Consider the following 18,430-nt stretch of genomic DNA (forward strand, 5'->3'; position numbering starts at 1 on the left):
CATGATGTTGTTTCATGTGTAGAAAACAAATTTCTCGGAATGTCCTGAAAATCCTCGGAGGCACTTTTGGGAAAATATAAAAAATACTGGAGAAAGAATCGAGACCAGGGGGCCCACACCCTGTCCACGAGGGTGGGGGGCACGCCCTCCCCCTCTTTTGAAATTTTAAACTCAAATACAATTGTTGATTGGAGCTTACATAGGTGGTTGAAAACACACACAATGCATCCTACATCACATCTTCAATGCCATGATAACAACACACACAATGCAGCACGGTCCAGTCAGCCTGCATATGCCAACTAATAATTGGGAAAAGTTGCATATGCCAACTCAGCACGGTCCAGTCAGCCTGCAGAAAAGTCAAAACCACCGAAATCTTGTCCAAAACAATCATGGGGGAAAGTGATATGGTTTTGGAGAGTTTAGGGGCTGATTGATCCGGTCTTAGACAGACCTGGCCAAACGGGCCGGCCTGGCACGGCACGGCCTGGCCTGTGCTAATCGTGCCTGGCCCGGCACGGCCCGCCATGGCACGTTTAATAGCCGGGCCGTGCCGTGCCGGCCCACGGGCGCTGCTCCTTGGCCCAGGCACGGCCTGATTAGTAAACGGGCCGGCCGGATGGCCCGTTTAGCACGCTGGGCTGCACACTTTCAGCCTGCTGGGCTGGTTTTAAGGCCTATTGGGCTATATTTGTGACGCCCCCGATTCAATCGTACACTAATCATGCACGCAAATGTATACGATCAAGATCAGGGACTCACGGGAAGATATCACAACACAACTCTAAAACATAAATAAGTCATACAAGCATCATAATACAAGCCAGGGGCCTCGAGGGCTCGAATACAAGTGCTCGATCATAGACGAGTCAGCGGAAGCAACAATATCTAAGTACAGACATAAGTTAAACAAGTTTGCCTTAAGAAGGCTAGCACAAACTGGGGTACAGATCGAAAGAGGCGTAGGCCTCCTTCCTGGGATCCTCCTAAACTACTCCTGGTCGTCATCAGCGGGCAGCACGTAGTAGTAGGCACCTCCAGTGTAGTAGGGGTCGTCGTCGACGGTGGCGTCTGGCTCCTGGACTCCAGCATCTGGTTGCGACAACCAGAAAGAAAGGAAAGGGGAAAAAGGGGGGAGAAAGCAACCGTGAGTACTCATCCAAAGTACTCGCAAGCAAGGAACTACACTACATATGCATGGGTATATGTGTAAGGAGGCCATATCAGTGGACTGAACTGCAGAATGCCAGAATAAGAGGGGGATAACTAATCCTGTCGAAGACTACGCTTCTCGCAGCCACCGTCTTGCATCAAGTAGAAGAGAGTAGATTGAAGTCCTCCAAGTAGCATCTCCAAGTAGCATCTCATAGCATAATCCTACCCGGCGATCCCCTCCTCATATCCCTGAGGTAGAGCGACCACCGGTTGTATCTGGCACTTGGAAGGGTGTGTTTTATTAAGTATCCGGTTCTAGTTGTCATAAGGTCAAGGTACAACTCCAAGTCGTCCTGTTACCGAAGATCACGGCTATTCGAATAGATTAACTTCCCTGCAGGGGTGCACCAACTTACCCAACACGCTTGATCCCATTTGGCCGGACACACTTTCCTGGGTCATGCCCGGCCTTGGAAGATCAACACGTCGCAGCCCCACCTAGGCACAACAGAGAGGCCAGCACGCCGGTCTAAACCTAAGCGCACAGGGGTCTGGGCCCATCGCCCATAGCACACCTGCACGTTGTGAGGGCGGCCGGAAGCAGACCTAGCCTAGCAGGCGTTCCAGTCCAATCCGGCGCGCGCCGCTCCGTCGCTGACGTCTGAAGTGCTTCGGCTGATACCACGACGTCGGGATACCCATAACTACTCCCACGTAGATGGTTAGTGCGTATAGGCTCGTAGCCAACTCAGATCAAATACCAAGATCTCGTTAAGCGTGTTAAATATCCGCGAACGCCGAACAGGGCCAGGCCCACCTGTCTCCTAGGTGGTCTCAACCTGCCCTGTCGCTCCGCCACAAAGATCCACACAGAGGGCCGTCGGGACAAAGGTCCTTTCAGCCCCCAATCCGTGAATCACTCGCGGGTACTCTTCGAGCTGACCCGACTTTAGTCACCATCTGTATAGTATGTATGTATGTATAGTATATACCCGTGATCACCTCCCAAGTGATCACGGCCCGATAGTATAGCAAGGCAGACTGACAAGAATGTAGGGCCAATGATGATAAACTAGCATCCTATACTAAGCATTTAGGATTGCAGGTAAGGTATCAATAGATGTAGCAACAATGTCAGGCTATGCATCAGAATAGGATCAACGGAAAGCAGTAACATGCTACACTACTCTAATGCAAGCAGTATAGAGGAGAATAGGCGATATCTGGTGATCAAGGGGGGGGGCTTGCCTGGTTGCTCTGGCAAGGAGGGATCGTCAACACCGTAGTCGAACTGGGGGTCGCCGGCAGTCTCGGGGTCTACCGGAAAGAAGTAACGGAGGGGGAACACAATAAATAACAGAGCAATCAAAGCATCACAAAGCGTAACATGGCAATACGCGGTCTAGAGTGACCTAACGCGACACTAGGTGGTACCGGCGAAGGGGGGGGGGAACATCCGGGAAACTATTCCCGGTGTTTCGCGTTTTCGGGCAGATGAACCGGAGGGGAACAATTGTGTGTTCTCTATGCTAGGAGTGTGTGGCGGACGAACGGAGGGTGTAACCGGATTCGTCTCATCATTCTGAGTAACTTTTATGTATAAAACTTTTTCATCCGAGCTACGGATTATTTTATATGTTTTTTTGAAGATTAAAACAATATTCGAAAAACCCTGAAATTTTGCTAAGTCTGAGAATTCGACAGTTTTAAATATTACTTGGCTGTTTTCAAAACACTACAACTATTAATCTGTAACTCCTATGATTTTGTGCCTTATATCAATATGGAGCATTTTTCTGTGGTCTATAAGATAGTAGAACTTTCATCTCTGTTAGAGTCCATTTGATTGATCACTAGCAGCTCTAAAGTAGCTATGGAATTAAAGCTGTTTTCAGCTTTCTATTAACAGAACATTGGAATTTGTGATTTTTGTAGGAATTAAACCATACATCAAAACGATTTGGTCCAGTGGGATAAAATGGAGTTTGTCATGTATACTTTCTACTCATATTATTTTTACCCATGTTAACCGCTGGTTAGATGTTGTTTAGAGGCTGTACAGAGGGTCAGACAATGTCAAATTAGAAAAGCTAGCACTAGCTACAGTAACTGAATGTTACTGTACCCGTGTAGCATAGCAGCAGGCAGAGCTGCAGCGAGCAGCACGGGCGCCTGGTGCGTGCGGTGGGCGGGCGCAGGAGCTCAGGCGAGCAGCAAGCCGCGGCGTGAGCAGCAGCAGAGGCCAGGGGCGACAAGGGGTTCGCGCGGGCGCACGCGGGAGCAGTGCTCCATGCGCGGCCACGGGAGGATACGGCGGCGACGGAGCTCGGCTCAAATGAAAAACCGCCAAACGCAATGCGAACGGGCTACCTAACTAGCTAAATCGGACCTATAGCTCACCCGGAGCGTGCTGGAGCGCTCGGACGGAGCATAGGAGCTCGGGCGCTAGCGACGAATAGGCCATGGCGGACAGCGGCGCCGGACTCGAGCAGGGGAGGTGGCTACGGTGCGAGTTCGAGCTATGGAGGAAAGGGGAAAGTATGCGGGGCTCACAGCAATGCTCACAGAAGACTCGGGGAGGACGGGGTGGCGCCGAAGCGGTGGTGTCCGCCGCGGATCGACGGCGGCCGAGGCGGTGCAGAACAAGGCGATGGCGGTGCCGCGGGCTCTCCGGCTTGGTCTCGAGGGCGCAGGCGACGAACTCGTCCACGGTGGACCTCCTGGACCCGTCGGTGTGGAGGACGGTGGCCGGTGGCCGCGTGCATGTTGACGACGCGGCCATGGAGGCGCTCGGCGAGGTGAGCAGAGAGGAAACGGCGTGTGTGTGGGGAACGGGAAGGCGGGCTAGGGTTTCAGGGTGCGGGGCGACGTTTTGTAGGTCGACGGGGGCGCGGCGGATGGCCGGCACGTGGCCATCGCGGCCACGGGCGGCTGCCCGGCGTCCACCTCCCCTCTGTGAACAGAGGAGGAAGGAGAGGGTCAAGTTGGGCTGGGCCTCCCGTATAGATAGCAGGCCTAGTGCACAGTAGTAGGCTTAGTGCATAGTAGTGTAGTTGTTTCATTTTCCAATTCTGTTTTCATTTTCTTTTCTGTTTCTGTTTTATTTTTATTTACAAAAGCAAATGACTTTTAGTTAAGTATGAGACTTGTCCTAAATTAGCATAGTTATTTTAGGCACTGCCACAAAAAGGTTTGATGAGCATTAGGATTGTGCATAAATGAAAATGGATTAATGAGGCTGTTTTGGTCATTGTTTTAATTGTTTTAGGGCAATTAAAAATTCTATATAATGTTGGATGTTATTTGATAATTAGTTAGTGAATATTTATAACCCTTTGGACATTTTTAATTCACTGTTTTATGAAACTATAATTTGACTTGTTATTTGAATTTGTATTTGAACTAAGTTTGATACACATGAGGTTTAGCAAAATTTTAATCATGATGACCTGGCATCATTAACGAAGGTTTACTGTAGCTTGATTACCCGGGCGTCACAAATCTCCTCCACTACAAGAAATCTCGTCCCGAGATTTAAGAGGGGGAGAAAGGGGGAAGGGACTTGGTTACGAGAAACCTAACGAGTCTTCTCGGTCTTGGTTGTCCTTTCGAAGAGGTTGATCCCTTTCGTTGATGTATTCATTTCTCTGTGTTCAAATCACCATGATCAACTCGTCATCCTTTCTTCGGGATCTCCATCGTACTTACGAATAGGTAAGGGTCAGCTTTACAACAATTGAATGTTATAAGGGAAAATCATCTGGGGGGGGTATCCCAAGAATGATCATAAGAGTATCTCTTGAATTGAACAAATACAACACAACGAGAGCAAGGTAAGAAGGTACCATAAGAAGTTTGAAACGGATAGACAATCGTTGTTGCCTGAAACAAGGCAACGGGTATAGGTATTGTGTTTAATACCAGAATTGATGATCCCTCGGAAGGTGGCTCATGAATTACATACGAAGCCAAGCGTGAGGAACAACCTTGGGAACAGGGGGGTGCAGGAGAGTCAGGTTTCGATCATGTGGAACTGTGGGTTATGGGCCCACCATGTGGGTTAAAGTAGAAAGGGGGTTGACACCTTGCACGGTCACGATAGCAAGGCATGTCTGAGGGTAGCCTGTCAGTTATGTCGGCAACAACATCAATACCAAGGGCGAGGGACGAAGAGAACCATTTTCCTGCTCGTTGAACGAGGCGGACCAATAGGCAAAGTTCTTGTCCATCGGTGGTTACCGGAATGTCATCAACAATAGTAACAGGGTCTTGCCGACAGAATTGTACACCGAGGTGTTTACATAAGCCGAAGAATATTACTGCTTAGATCACAAGAAGGTTTAAACAAACCAACGGTAAGGAAAAGTGGTAATCAGGTTAAAACAGAACAATGGAAGGAAAAATGTGTAAACACACATATTACAAGGGTATATCCTTTCCAAGGACAAGCAGAGCATGATATCCATGACATGATAGAAGTAGAAATCTTTTAGGTAAGGGGAGAGGAATTTCATGGCATTACCCATATAAACATTTAGCATGGTGCTTCAAATGTTCTTATTGAAAATCGAAGTACCACAGACATGCTTCGAGATAGCATTGACATGGTCATTGGTAAAGGTCAGACTTTGGATACACAAAGGATCCATCAGGGACAACTTGTAGAATAAGTCTTACAATTTCCTCACGGAAGAATGACTAACCTTGCCAAAAAGGAAACTATAACAATAGGTCCTCCGACCAGGTGTGCTAGAAACGACATCACCTTAGCGGGTCACATAAAGACCATTGTTATAACTCTTGGAAATATGTTCCAACCATCATCTCTGACCGAGATTCAGATCCGATTGGTGTCATGATACCTCAGACTCAGGTTGTCCGAGAAGAAAAGGTGCAAGACAGGTCGACGAAATGACATTGCAAGATTCTCGGGAAATGAACTATGGGAGCGGGTTCCTGAAACAATAGTTCATCATTAAACCAAGAAGAGGATGAGGAGGTGACTGATGGACTCAGCGATAACTCATTGAGGTATCCAAAAGATGGATCTCCACAATTATGTGGATAAGGAGATAACATTTGTCATATCAAATGATATAAGGTAAGCTCGAGGAAAACATACACAATTAAACACTGGTTGAAAGGTGCGCCCGAAATATGGGTTGGGTTGCACGACCAATGTCAGAATGGTGATTCAATAATTAATAGTCTAAGAATGAACGACCAACCATTAACTTCGAAGCAATAGGGTTGCTAGAAGTGCAAAATCCAAACAACACCGCTCACCTGTAGGTACCCCGGTTGGAATCAACATGAGGACCAAGAAAGAATGGTGATGGTGAGAAGTATCACTATACCAAGAATTCTTAAGAGGTGGAGTAATCCTCACGACATTCTTGACATAAAAGATGGTAACACTCCAAGGTAAAGAAGAATAAATGCTGGATAGCAAGGAACTCAAGGTATAACACAAAACACGAACAAGTTTGTGTTGGAGGGAAGGCAATAAAGTGGCCGATGATAACACAACTCATCGAGGGCAAGGATGGTATTCCTCTTCATGAATCCGGTTGATATCCTGGAAGAGCTCATAAGGTTGATGATGATCACGACACATTTGTCGAGAGATTTCATGAAGATGTAATCACTCAGCGACGACATCAAGTCAAAGGAATGACGAAGCAAGAGGTTATTGGAACCACAGTTACGACACAAACTCGAACTCAAGCTTGTTGTTTAAGGTGAAAGGGTATGACGAGGAAAATCGACATAAGCTTAGCTATCGTCGCAAATTTTGCTACGGGAAGACGGACCAGGTAGCACAGTTAAAATTTAGCACAGTAAGATATAGCCGATCAGGCTAGGAATGGTGTGATGGAGTATTAAACTTCTCAACCACAAAGTACTAGGAGTACTGAATCACATGGGCGATTCGATTCACTAATCGGTGTTCTCGGTTGACGACAACCCAGAACCCGTGGAGTGATTATAACGGGGGAAAGGTACGACTTCATTAGAAATTCATAAGATGAAGTGCAATGGGTTGATATCCTCGAGATACTAGGGGGTAATACTCGAAGGTAGATCAAAGTAAAGGTTGGGCAGGTGCAATGATCTACAGAAGACAAGTACTTCAACTTGTCCGAGAAATGGTATTTAAAAGGAGAACATGGCTGGAACAATGATTGCAAATGATCGAACCACGGATACAAGATGAACTTATAACAAGGGGGTAATTATTTTTACGAGCAGCTTCCATGATAAGTTATACATCGTGTCCATGGGCATGAACGCAAGGTTCAAGGTCGACTCCCACTTCTTCAATGTATAACCTTCCATTCACTTCTCGCTTTGATAAAGGCATTAGTGTTGAAAGTCTTACGTGGTGAAATACCAGATGAGTATGACTCGTGAAAACTTCCGAGTTCACACATATTAAGGAAGGCATAGGTTCAACCCGTCAGGGTATCGTGGAAACATATACCACAAGCTTCAATAGTAAATACCACCAGCTCGAAAATAGAGCATGGTTGAGAAAACAGAGGATACAATTTACCCAAGGCTTTATATATCCGTGGAAAGACTCACAAGGTTATTTGAATATGAAGGACGGTGTCGGGTGAAATCCAACAATGGATCGGGCGATCCACACGGAGCTGGTGTGAGTATCGGTACTCAATCAGAGGAAGAAAGAATGCACGGGCATCATATTATAGAACATCTGAATAATTCGATGCTTAGATAACAAAGGAACTATGATTTCCAAAACAAAGGATCAGAAGCAGACGCTCTGATCAAGGATGGATCAGTTGGATAGACCAGAGGCACAATTGACGACAAATAGTTTGTTCGAGAACCAGCTCATGTTCAAAATGACGTCTGAGCCGAAAAGATAATTTAGAAAGGTTGATCGATGATTGCATGCATTCGCACACATGTTGAAGCAATAGGATCAAAATGACGGTGTCAAAAGATACTAGTGAATATTGCTAGTGATACGGGAACATCCATACTGTAAGTAGACAAGTATTTGTAGAGCAATAAGCTGCTAAGGATTTTTTTTGGAGGATCGAATAGCATTTCGAAGACTTTTGTGAAACACCAGAACAACTGGGGATGAGCTGATACTTGGTAAGTGCGAGAAATTACCCGTAGGGGTAGTTATGGGGCTAGTAACTGCAAGGCAGTAGGCACAAAGTATTTTTGGAATATCCGAAGTATCTCAGGGTATCTTGTAATAACAAGAACAATCGGAAGTGAAGCTATGGACAACAAGTGTATGTAGTTATCCATATGGGTTATCGATGGTCGGGAATAACAAAAGCGGTGGGCACAAAGTCTCGAGAGAATATGGAAGAGTATCTCCGAAATCTTGTGGTGCAGCTGGCGATCACCTGTAATAAGGGGTTCTCCGGGTGGAAGTAGTTGCGAGAACCTAGAGTCAGAGTTAGTAAAATCGTTTAACCCGAGTAGAAGAGAGTGCAGAGTCCCAGAGTAAAGGTCGAGGAGTAAAAGATCCTAGTATCACCCAAATGGCGACGTGGGCCCGTAAGGCACACAACCATGTTAGTAAAAGTTTTGCAATGTCTAGACTCGACTTCGGCCAAGGAGTTGGAAAGGGGGATTCCTACAGGCAGTCGGCTCTGATACCAACTTGTGACGCCCCCGATTCAATCGTACACTAATCATGCACGCAAATGTATATGATCAAGATCAGGGACTCACGGGAAGATATCACAACACAACTCTAAAAATAAAATAAGTCATACAAGCATCATAATACAAGCCAGGGGCCTCGAGGGCTCGAATACAAGTGCTCGATCATAGACGAGTCAGCGGAAGCAACAATATCTGAGTACAGACATAAGTTAAACAAGTTTGCCTTAAGAAGGCTAGCACAAACTGGGATACAGATCGAAAGAGGCGCAGGCCTCCTGCCTGGGATCCTCCTAAACTACTCCTGGTCGTCGTCAGCGGCTGCACGTAGTAGTAGGCACCTCCAGTGTAGTAGGGTCGTCGTCGACGGTGGCGTCTGGCTCCTGGACTCCAGCATCTGGTTGCGACAACCAGAAAGAAAGGAAAGGGGAAAAGGGGGAGAAAGCAACCGTGAGTACTCATCCAAAGTACTCGCAAGCAAGGAACTACACTACATATGCATGGGTATATGTGTAAGGAGGCCATATCAGTGGACTGAACTGCAGAATGCCAGAATAAGAGGGGGATAACTAATCCTGTCGAAGACTATGCTTCTCGCAGCCACCGTCTTGCATCAAGTAGAAGAGAGTAGATTGAAGTCCTCCAAGTAGCATCTCCAAGTAGCATCTCATAGCATAATCCTACCCGGCGATCCCCTCCTCATATCCCTGAGGTAGAGCGACCACCGGTTGTATCTGGCACTTGGAAGGGTGTGTTTTATTAAGTATCCGGTTCTAGTTGTCATAAGGTCAAGGTACAACTCCAAGTCGTCCTGTTACCGAAGATCACGGCTATTCGAATAGATTAACTTCCCTGCAGGGGTGCACCAACTTACCCAACACGCTTGATCCCATTTGGCCGGACACACTTTCCTGGGTCATGCCCGGCCTTGGAAGATCAACACGTCGCAGCCCCACCTAGGCACAACAGAGAGGCCAGCACGCCGGTCTAAACCTAAGCGCACAGGGGTCTGGGCCCATCGCCCATAGCACACCTGCACGTTGTGAGGGCGGCCGGAAGCAGACCTAGCCTAGCAGGCGTTCCAGTCCAATCCGGCGCGCGCCGCTCCGTCGCTGACGTCTGAAGTGCTTCGGCTGATACCACGACGTCGGGATACCCATAACTACTCCCACGTAGATGGTTAGTGCGTATAGGCTCGTAGCCAACTCAGATCAAATACCAAGATCTCGTTAAGCGTGTTAAATATCCGCGAACGCCGAACAGGGCCAGGCCCACCTGTCTCCTAGGTGGTCTCAACCTGCCCTGTCGCTCCGCCACAAAGATCCACACAGAGGGCCGTCGGGACAAAGGTCCTTTCAGCCCCCAATCCGTGAATCACTCGCGGGTACTCTTCGAGCTGACCCGACTTTAGTCACCATCTGTATAGTATGTATGTATGTATAGTATATACCCGTGATCACCTCCCAAGTGATCACGGCCCGATAGTATAGCAAGGCAGACTGACAAGAATGTAGGGCCAATGATGATAAACTAGCATCCTATACTAAGCATTTAGGATTGCAGGTAAGATATCAATAGATGTAGCAACAATGTCAGGCTATGCATCAGAATAGAATCAACGGAAAGCAGTAACATGCTACACTACTCTAATGCAAGCAGTATAGAGGAGAATAGGCGATATCTGGTGATCAAGGGGGGGGGGCTTGCCTGGTTGCTCTGGCAGTCTCGGGGTCTACCGGAAAGAAGTAACGGAGGGGGAACACAATAAATAACAGAGCAATCAAAGCATCACAAAGCGTAACATGGCAATACGCGATCTAGAGTGACCTAACGCGACACTAGGTGGTACCGGCGAAGGGGGGGGGAACATCCGGGAAACTATTCCCGGTGTTCGCGTTTTCGGGCAGATGAACCGGAGGGGAACAATTGCGTGTTCTCTATGCTAGGAGTGTGTGGCGGACGAACGGAGGGTGTAACCGGATTCGTCTCATCATTCTGAGTAACTTTTATGTATAAAACTTTTTCATCCGAGCTACAGATTATTTTATATGTTTTTTTGAAGATTAAAACAATATTCGAAAAACCCTGAAATTTTGCTAAGTCTGAGAATTCGACAGTTTTAAATATTACTTGGCTGTTTTCAAAACACTACAACTATTGATCTGTAACTCCTATGATTTTGTGCCTTATATCAATATGGAGCATTTTTCTGTGGTCTATAAGATAGTAGAACTTTCATCTCTGTTAGAGTCCATTTGATTGATCATTAGCAGCTCTAAAGTAGCTATGAAATTAAAGCTGTTTTCAGCTTTCTATTAACAGAACATTGGAATTTGTGATTTTTGTAGGAATTAAACCATACATCAAAACGATTTGGTCCAGTGGGATAAAATGGAGTTTGTCATGTATACTTTCTACTCATATTATTTTTACCCATGTTAACCGCTGGTTAGATGTTGTTTAGAGGCTGTACAGAGGGTCAGACAATGTCAAATTAGAAAAGCTAGCACTAGCTACAGTAACTGAATGTTACTGTACCCGTGTAGCATAGCAGCAGGCAGAGCTGCAGCGAGCAGCACGGGCGCCTGGTGCGTGCGGTGGGCGGGCGCAGGAGCTCAGGCGAGCAGCAAGCCGCGGCGTGAGCAGCAGCAGAGGCCAGGGGCGACAAGGGGTTCGCGCGGGCGCACGCGGGAGCAGTGCTCCATGCGCGGCCACGGGAGGATACGGCGGCGACGGAGCTCGGCTCAAATGAAAAACCGCCAAACGCAATGCGAACGGGCTACCTAACTAGCTAAATCGGACCTATAGCTCACCCGGAGCGTGCTGGAGCGCTCGGACGGAGCATAGGAGCTCGGGCGCTAGCGACGAATAGGCCATGGCGGACAGCGGCGCCGGACTCGAGCAGGGGAGGTGGCTACGGTGCGAGTTCGAGCTATGGAGGAAAGGGGAAAGTATGCGGGGCTCACAGCGATGCTCACAGAAGACTCGGGGAGGACGGGGTGGCGCCGAAGCGGTGGTGTCCGCCGCGGATCGACGGCGGCCGAGGCGGTGCAGAACAAGGCGATGGCGGTGCTGCGGGCTCTCCGGCTTGGTCTCGAGGGCGCAGGCGACGAACTCGTCCACGGTGGACCTCCTGGACCCGTCGGTGTGGAGGACGGTGGCCGGTGGCCGCGTGCATGTTGACGACGCGGCCATGGAGGCGCTCGGCGAGGTGAGCAGAGAGGAAACGGCGTGTGTGTGGGGAACGGGAAGGCGGGCTAGGGTTTCAGGGTGCGGGGCGACGTTTTGTAGGTCGACGGGGGCGCGGCGGATGGCCGGCACGTGGCCATCGCGGCCACGGGCGGCTGCCCGGCGTCCACCTCCCCTCTGTGAACAGAGGAGGAAGGAGAGGGGCAAGTTGGGCTGGGCCTCCCGTATAGATAGCAGGCCTAGTGCACAGTAGTAGGCTTAGTGCATAGTAGTGTAGTTGTTTCATTTTCCAATTCTGTTTTCATTTTCTTTTCTGTTTCTGTTTTATTTTTATTTACAAAAGCAAATGACTTTTAGTTAAGTATGAGACTTGTCCTAAATTAGCATAGTTATTTTAGGCACTGCCACAAAAAGGTTTGATGAGCATTAGGATTGTGCATAAATGAAAATGGATTAATGAGGCTGTTTTGGTCATTGTTTTAATTGTTTTAGGGCAATTAAAAATTCTATATAATGTTGGATGTTATTTGATAATTAGTTAGTGAATATTTATAACCCTTTGGACATTTTTAATTCACTGTTTTATGAAACTATAATTTGACTTGTTATTTGAATTTGTATTTGAACTAAGTTTGATACACGTGAGGTTTAGCAAAATTTTAATCATGATGACCTGGCATCATTAACGAAGGTTTACTGTAGCTTGATTACCCGGGCGTCACAATATTTTAGGTATATATATATAATATTTTTTGAAAATATATAAAAAAATTAAACGGGCCGTGCCGTGCCGGCCCGCGTGCCCAGGCTCCAGGCCCAGGCACGGCCCAAGGCGTGGCGCGCGCCGGGCACGGCCCGTTTAGCCCGTGCCGTGCCTGGCCAATGGCGGGCCGTGCCGGCGTGCTAGCGGGCTGGCCTGTTTAGCCCGGCCCGTTTGGCCAGCTATAAGTCTTAGACCGGGGGGGGGGGGGGGGGGGGGGATTTTGATCCACGGAAAACGATACTTTCCTCTGACCAAGCCCAAGTTCGGACTTGAGTGCAGCGCAGCCCAGGCAAAAATGGCCCGTTTCTCCCTGTTGGTCGACCTAGCCGCTCGCACCGCCTCTGCCTCTCGATATCTCCGTCCGGCGTCCGCCGCCGCCCCGCTGTCCGCCACCCGCCCCCCTCGCCCCCCCCCCCCCCCACCCCCCGGCGCCTGCGCTGCTCCGCGCGGCGCTTGTTCCTAACCTCGCTGACCGGTGACCAGAGTCACCGTTCCTGCCTCAGCCCCGGGCCCCGGCCGGCGGCCGCCGTTCCCGACTGCTCCGCAGTGCTGCTGCTGTCCTTCTGCTGCGCCAGGATTGGGTAAATTTTTTGTGCCAAATTGATGCGTTTGAGTTCCTCTCTCCACTGTATTTCAACATTGTATAGAAAGGGTGAAACTGAATTGAAAAGAATTTTGTTTATCACTTTACTCGAACTGATGCAGTGTTGTGTCAACATTTTTTTATGTCATAGAATTAGAAGAATTTTGCTGGAAAAAAATTATGTTGCCAATTATTTTTTTTGGCCTGGGGTTTGCCTCAATCCTGACTCAGCCCACAGATCTTTGCCGGTCACCTGTTCTTTTTCTTATGTGTCACTCTGTCATGTGCATGTCAGGTGTTCAGCAAAACTCCTAATGGGTAGCTGCATATCACTAATTTATAATACTAGGGAGAAGTTGATTGTTGAGCCTTTTCAGCTTATATCACCATCCCTGGGCGCGCGTGGTAGCCACCTCTTGTGGCAGTGGTGCTGGCTTGCTATACTGAACCTGTTGTTTATATTCATCTTATTTGCACCTTCTGAGTGCATTTATTTTGTTAGGCCAGTTATGGATTCTTAGATGCTGGGAAATGTTAGTACAATATGCAATATCTTATTGTGGAGTAGATACCTAGATTTGTCTAACTAGTTGACCCTCTGTATAACCAGAAACTTCCCTACATGGGGAAGAAGCCGGGCAAGGCCGGCCCTTCCTCGGCATCCAGGCCCATGAACCAGGCCATGTCACTCCGCGAGGAGACATCCGGGAAGGCGCAGGCCGACGTGCCCTCCCTGCTGAGGGTCCAGCACCTGCAGCGGCTGGCGGCATGGGCGAGCGGGGTGGCGGGAGTTGACTCGATCGGGGCGCTGCTGGGCCACCGCCTCGCCACGAACGCCGAGGCGTCCAGGATTCCCATTGAAGCCTCCACCTTCCTTTGCCAGAGGTGAGAGTTAAAGCTTACTGTGTGTTTTTAAAATGCTCCATTCATGTGTCTAATTGTTTGACCATATCAATCTGATTATTATCTACCCATTTGAAATTCTACTATAGTTTATTTGTGTGCGACGTATGTACTATTATATTGTTTTCGGACAAATGCTTGTTCTATCAAAGTAGCATGTCTGCATCTTGTGATGTGGCAAACTGAGACTTCGAGAAACAAACATGTTGCTGATAATATTTGATTGGAGAAATGGGGAAGTATTAGGGGCTTATTACCTGAGTTTTGTTCTTTTGTTCACATAGGCAAAACTGTAACAGAATGACTGAGTGAATGAGATGTATCTCAGATTCTCAATTTTGTTTTTTACTTTTTACATGGAAAGTCTTATTTGAAATATCTAATGGAAACTTCCGCCAAATGATTAAGAGTTGAGCTACAGTGTACCAGTCCTACCTTAGGTGTCGACTGGGCACATTGACTGTACTGGTTGGCACAGTCAAGTAACTGACTAACTGGTTGGCACAGTCAAGTAACTGACTAACTGGTTGACTAGTCGCTGACTAATCTCGGCAAATTGACCCCCTTGATTCAAGCGACTCAAAATCTTAGTCCCTGCCCGCGCAGCCTCCAGACTGAGTCACCTCCTGGGTGTTACAAAGCCTAACCTTGTCAGGCCAATGCCGGAGTAACTGGGGGCCACAACAATGGCCGTTGCTGCCCTCCTGAGTGATATTCTCATCTGCCCTCTCCGCTCCTTGCTGAACTCATGATTTGTGCTTTCATCCGTTCCTTCCAATCCTCTGCCGTGCTGACTTATTTGTTCGATTTATGCTTTCCTCTCTTCCTTCCATATCGTAGTAGCAGCATATCATAGGCAGAGGTAGCAGGCAGAGATAGAGCCATAAGTTGCTGCCAGCGGGAGCTGTTTAGAAGTAGGGTCCCTCCATCCTGAGATCCTAAGAGGAAGCCAACTAAGTGCAAGGACCCCAGTATCAGTATATACACATACAGTTGGCATGTTGAAATCGGTCTACAATTGTGTCAACTCTGCTGTACAATTATCTTGCTGGATCCATGTTTGCTTGGACTTCCAATTACCTTCCTGAAAGTTTCTCAATGCAGTATATCAGTTCAAGCACTTGTTTTCTGCTAAACTCCTGGCACTCACTAAGCAACAATATTTGTTGGCTTACATTGATTAAGTGGTACCACTTTATTGCAGTGATTTCTGTTCTGTTTTCAGCACCCATTGTTGCTGAGATGCTGTCTCCTATAGCTTTGAAAAACTTGTTTTATTCAGTGAGAGCAATCTGTCAGGTACAGATAATGTTTAGATGGGTGGTCGTAAGGCAAAAAAAATGATTGAACATGCAAAATTTAAGTGAAACATCTTGTGTTTAAAACAATGAACTACACAAAAGCGAGAGAATGGACGGGAAGGTTATTGGTCGTCCAGTTCGCAGGACCAACATTTTGCATGTTACATTGGTTCTTTACCGGAATGCACCTTAGCTGATGGCTCTGGATCCTTGTTTGTCAAAATGTGAGCTTACCAGCATACAAGAACTGGAAATAGAAAACTGTGCTGATAATGTTGTATGAGTATTCCGTCTTAGAGCAAATTACCGCAAAGCTTGTCTGTCTTGCTTAACCTTTGATCTCAGATCTGTTATAGTGCTATGTATGTATCAATTTATTTTTAATACGCCTTACAGTTTGTAGTAATGCTAGAATATTTGGAATTATGTGTTTAGCTCAGAGCACCACATTCAGACTCTTTTGATTTAGCAAGTCTGCAAAAAGGTCCTTCAGAATATACTACTCCCTCCGTCGCAAAATTCTTGTCTTAGATTTGTCTAAATATGAATGTATCAAGTCACCTTTTAGTATTAGATACATCCATATCTAGACAAATCTAAGACAAGAATTTTGGGACGGAGGGAGTATTAACTAACAACACTAACACTAATACATCTCCAATCTGCTGTATGTTTATAAGCAGCCAGGTTGAATGGTCGGCGGTATTCTTGTACATTTATAGATTATATATGTGGTCAATGCAGTTTGTTATTTATGCTGCATTTTATTTTCTATTTTTGTACCTTTGTCCATATCAATAAGCCTAAGATGTACCTCTGAAGAAAGATTATTCGAATATTGCAGGTGTGAATCAATCTTACAGCCAGGTTTCAACTGCACAATCCGCATAAAGAACAACAAAAAGAAAGCAAAGCGGCGCAAGAAGTCAAATCCTGGCCAAAACAGTGTTGTCTATGCATGTCATTTCTGTGGAGACCAAAACCTGATACGGGGTAGTGGAAAGGGTATCGTGAAGGGCCTGTTATCATCAAGAAAGCCTGTTAGCACAATGTTGAAAGGAGAAAATATGAACGTGCCAACAGTAACTACTAAAAAGGGGATCGAGCATTCTGTAACAGCAGCCTCACAACTGGAATCATCCAGGTTGAAAATATCCACTCCTGAAGATTATAGAATGGAGAAAGGGGCAGTTTTCTCAATGGTGGATCGTGGTCAGTTAGCGGCTGCACACGAAGACATCCTGCAGAAAATCGAAGTAGAAAGCGCACATGATAAATGTGTGAATGGGATTGAGTCCGCGGCTTCTAAAAATACTACAACATGTGAACCCGATGTCACTTCTCAAGCAGAATTTCTAGCTGGGTCAAACTTTGTTACTCCTCTGAAGAGCAAACTGGCGGAAGTGGCTGCGCCTATAGGTTCAGCAGAACCATTGAAGACTAGAAGTACACTGAACAATAAAGCGAAGAATTGTGGTTCAGTTGCTGCCAAGGCCCCTGGAAGTTATAGCAAGTCAGCATCAAATAAAAAGTCTGCACCAGGTGATTCTACTCAGCCAGCTGGCAGTTCAAGGAAGCGGGCAAGAAAAGGGTGGACTACACTGAAGCAGATTGCTGAGAAGGACGAACTTGAGAGAAAAGAGAAGATGGATAACTTTGTAATCCCGTTCTTCATGCAGTAGAATGTCTTTTACTGTTGGCCCCTGTTGTAAACGTTCGGCTGGGAGAACTGTTACATTTTTAGTGGTATTTTTTAGTTTTGTACTTCTGCACCAATCATGTCGTCAGTAGTATGAAAGAAATATAAAGTTACCAAGAAATTCAAAATTAAACCTAAGGTAGATAGCTATCAGTCAAAGGAGAATGAAAGCAATGTAGGCGTGCTTGGCTCGAGCTGCCAATCTGTGAAAGGTAAAGTCAAGTACTCTGCTTTGTTCTTGGCTAAAGGATTAATAATCCAGAGATCCATTCATGCAGTTCTTTTCCATATTATAATCAGATCCAGGTTGCTAGTTGTGCTCCAGATGCCATACAATTCTTTTTGTTTTTGGGATCAACATTGGCTAACAATTCCTGACATGTGAATTGGCTACGTTCTTCAGCATGACCCACTCCGTCAGAAAGTAAATTGAAATTGCATGTGTACTAGTGCACCAGTGTAGTAGTAACTCTGTGAACTATTTGATGACTATAACCTGATTCTGATAAGACAAGGGTACTTGCATAATTACATTTTTGCTCTTATTTCTGTACGCATCAGCATGATTTCTTCAGATTTTGTTCATGTTATGTAAACAGTTTTGTTGCTAATTAAGTATTCCTTTGTTTCTGTCAGATACCATCGCAGTCATGCTATGGAGTGGAGTTGTACATGCAGTTCACCACTCTGGATTTGGTAACATCTTGAGACTGATTTGTATGGCACTTCTTTAGTTGACCTGGTACTAACCTATATAGCATCCATCTTTAGTTCTTGGGGAATCTCGTGCCTGAATCCTGTAGATTTGGCACGAAACCAGTGTTCCAAACATACTGGCATAACAGTGCCAGACTGATGATTCGCAGTTGCATTTTCACTGTAGATCACATTTCCTTCGGTGCTTCCACATATAGCAGTAGTTGAGTATCATTTGTTTTCCTGTCATCAAAAACATCAAACAATTAGCACAATGGAGATGGCATTGGCCAATTGAATATGTCATGATTTTGCTTCTGCAAACCAATCAGTACAACACTCATCTAGGTAAACAGAATGATTGGTTGGTGGGTGCTCTGAATTGAACTAGACGGTCGACAACAATTGTTTATACTTCTCAGTTTTTTCGGAACAAACATACTTTTTTTTTTTCTTGTACTCGCTCCTATGAGATGGCACAT

General features: G+C 46.5%; 2 protein-coding genes across 3 annotated transcripts; one reads left to right on the forward strand and one right to left on the reverse strand.

The window, feature by feature from the left end:
* Positions 1–974: 974 nt before the first annotated feature.
* LOC123083262 (uncharacterized) lies at positions 975–4,016 on the reverse strand. 2 transcript variants are annotated; one of them, XM_044505345.1, is made up of 2 exons: positions 3,724–4,016; positions 975–1,095 (listed from the first exon to the last, which is right to left on the reverse strand). In XM_044505345.1, exons 1-2 carry the CDS (start codon positions 3,938–3,940, stop codon positions 995–997), a joined length of 318 nt encoding a protein of 105 aa, XP_044361280.1. In that variant the 5' UTR covers positions 3,941–4,016; the 3' UTR covers positions 975–994. The 2 variants fall into 2 exon arrangements, with proteins under 2 accessions (XP_044361280.1, XP_044361279.1); XM_044505344.1 differs by having other exon boundaries at positions 979–1,095; positions 3,712–4,015.
* A 9,148-nt stretch (positions 4,017–13,164) lies between these two features.
* On the forward strand, positions 13,165–17,373 carry LOC123088254 (uncharacterized). The gene is made up of 3 exons (XM_044510453.1): positions 13,165–13,347; positions 13,960–14,234; positions 16,398–17,373. Exons 2-3 carry the CDS (start codon positions 13,972–13,974, stop codon positions 17,233–17,235), a joined length of 1,101 nt encoding a protein of 366 aa, XP_044366388.1. The 5' UTR covers positions 13,165–13,347; positions 13,960–13,971; the 3' UTR covers positions 17,236–17,373.
* Positions 17,374–18,430: the final 1,057 nt, after the last annotated feature.

This window comes from Triticum aestivum, chromosome 4A (genome assembly GCF_018294505.1).
Source record: "Triticum aestivum cultivar Chinese Spring chromosome 4A, IWGSC CS RefSeq v2.1, whole genome shotgun sequence".
In the NCBI taxonomy this organism is placed as follows: Eukaryota; Viridiplantae; Streptophyta; class Magnoliopsida; order Poales; family Poaceae; genus Triticum; species Triticum aestivum.

What these genes read in the sequence shown, in the direction of transcription:
- LOC123083262 (XM_044505344.1), bottom strand. Translation starts at nt 3,940, where the DNA reads ATGGCCGCGTCGTCAACATGCACGCGGCCACCGGCCACCGTCCTCCAC. An exon ending in AGTCTTCTGTGAGCATTGCT is followed by an intron (nt 1,096 to 3,711) that starts GTGAGCCCCGCA and finishes TGTCGCAACCAG; the next exon opens with ATGCTGGAGTCCAGGAGCCA.
- LOC123088254 (XM_044510453.1), top strand. Translation starts at nt 13,972, where the DNA reads ATGGGGAAGAAGCCGGGCAAGGCCGGCCCTTCCTCGGCATCCAGGCCC. An exon ending in TCCACCTTCCTTTGCCAGAG is followed by an intron (nt 14,235 to 16,397) that starts GTGAGAGTTAAA and finishes CGAATATTGCAG; the next exon opens with GTGTGAATCAATCTTACAGC.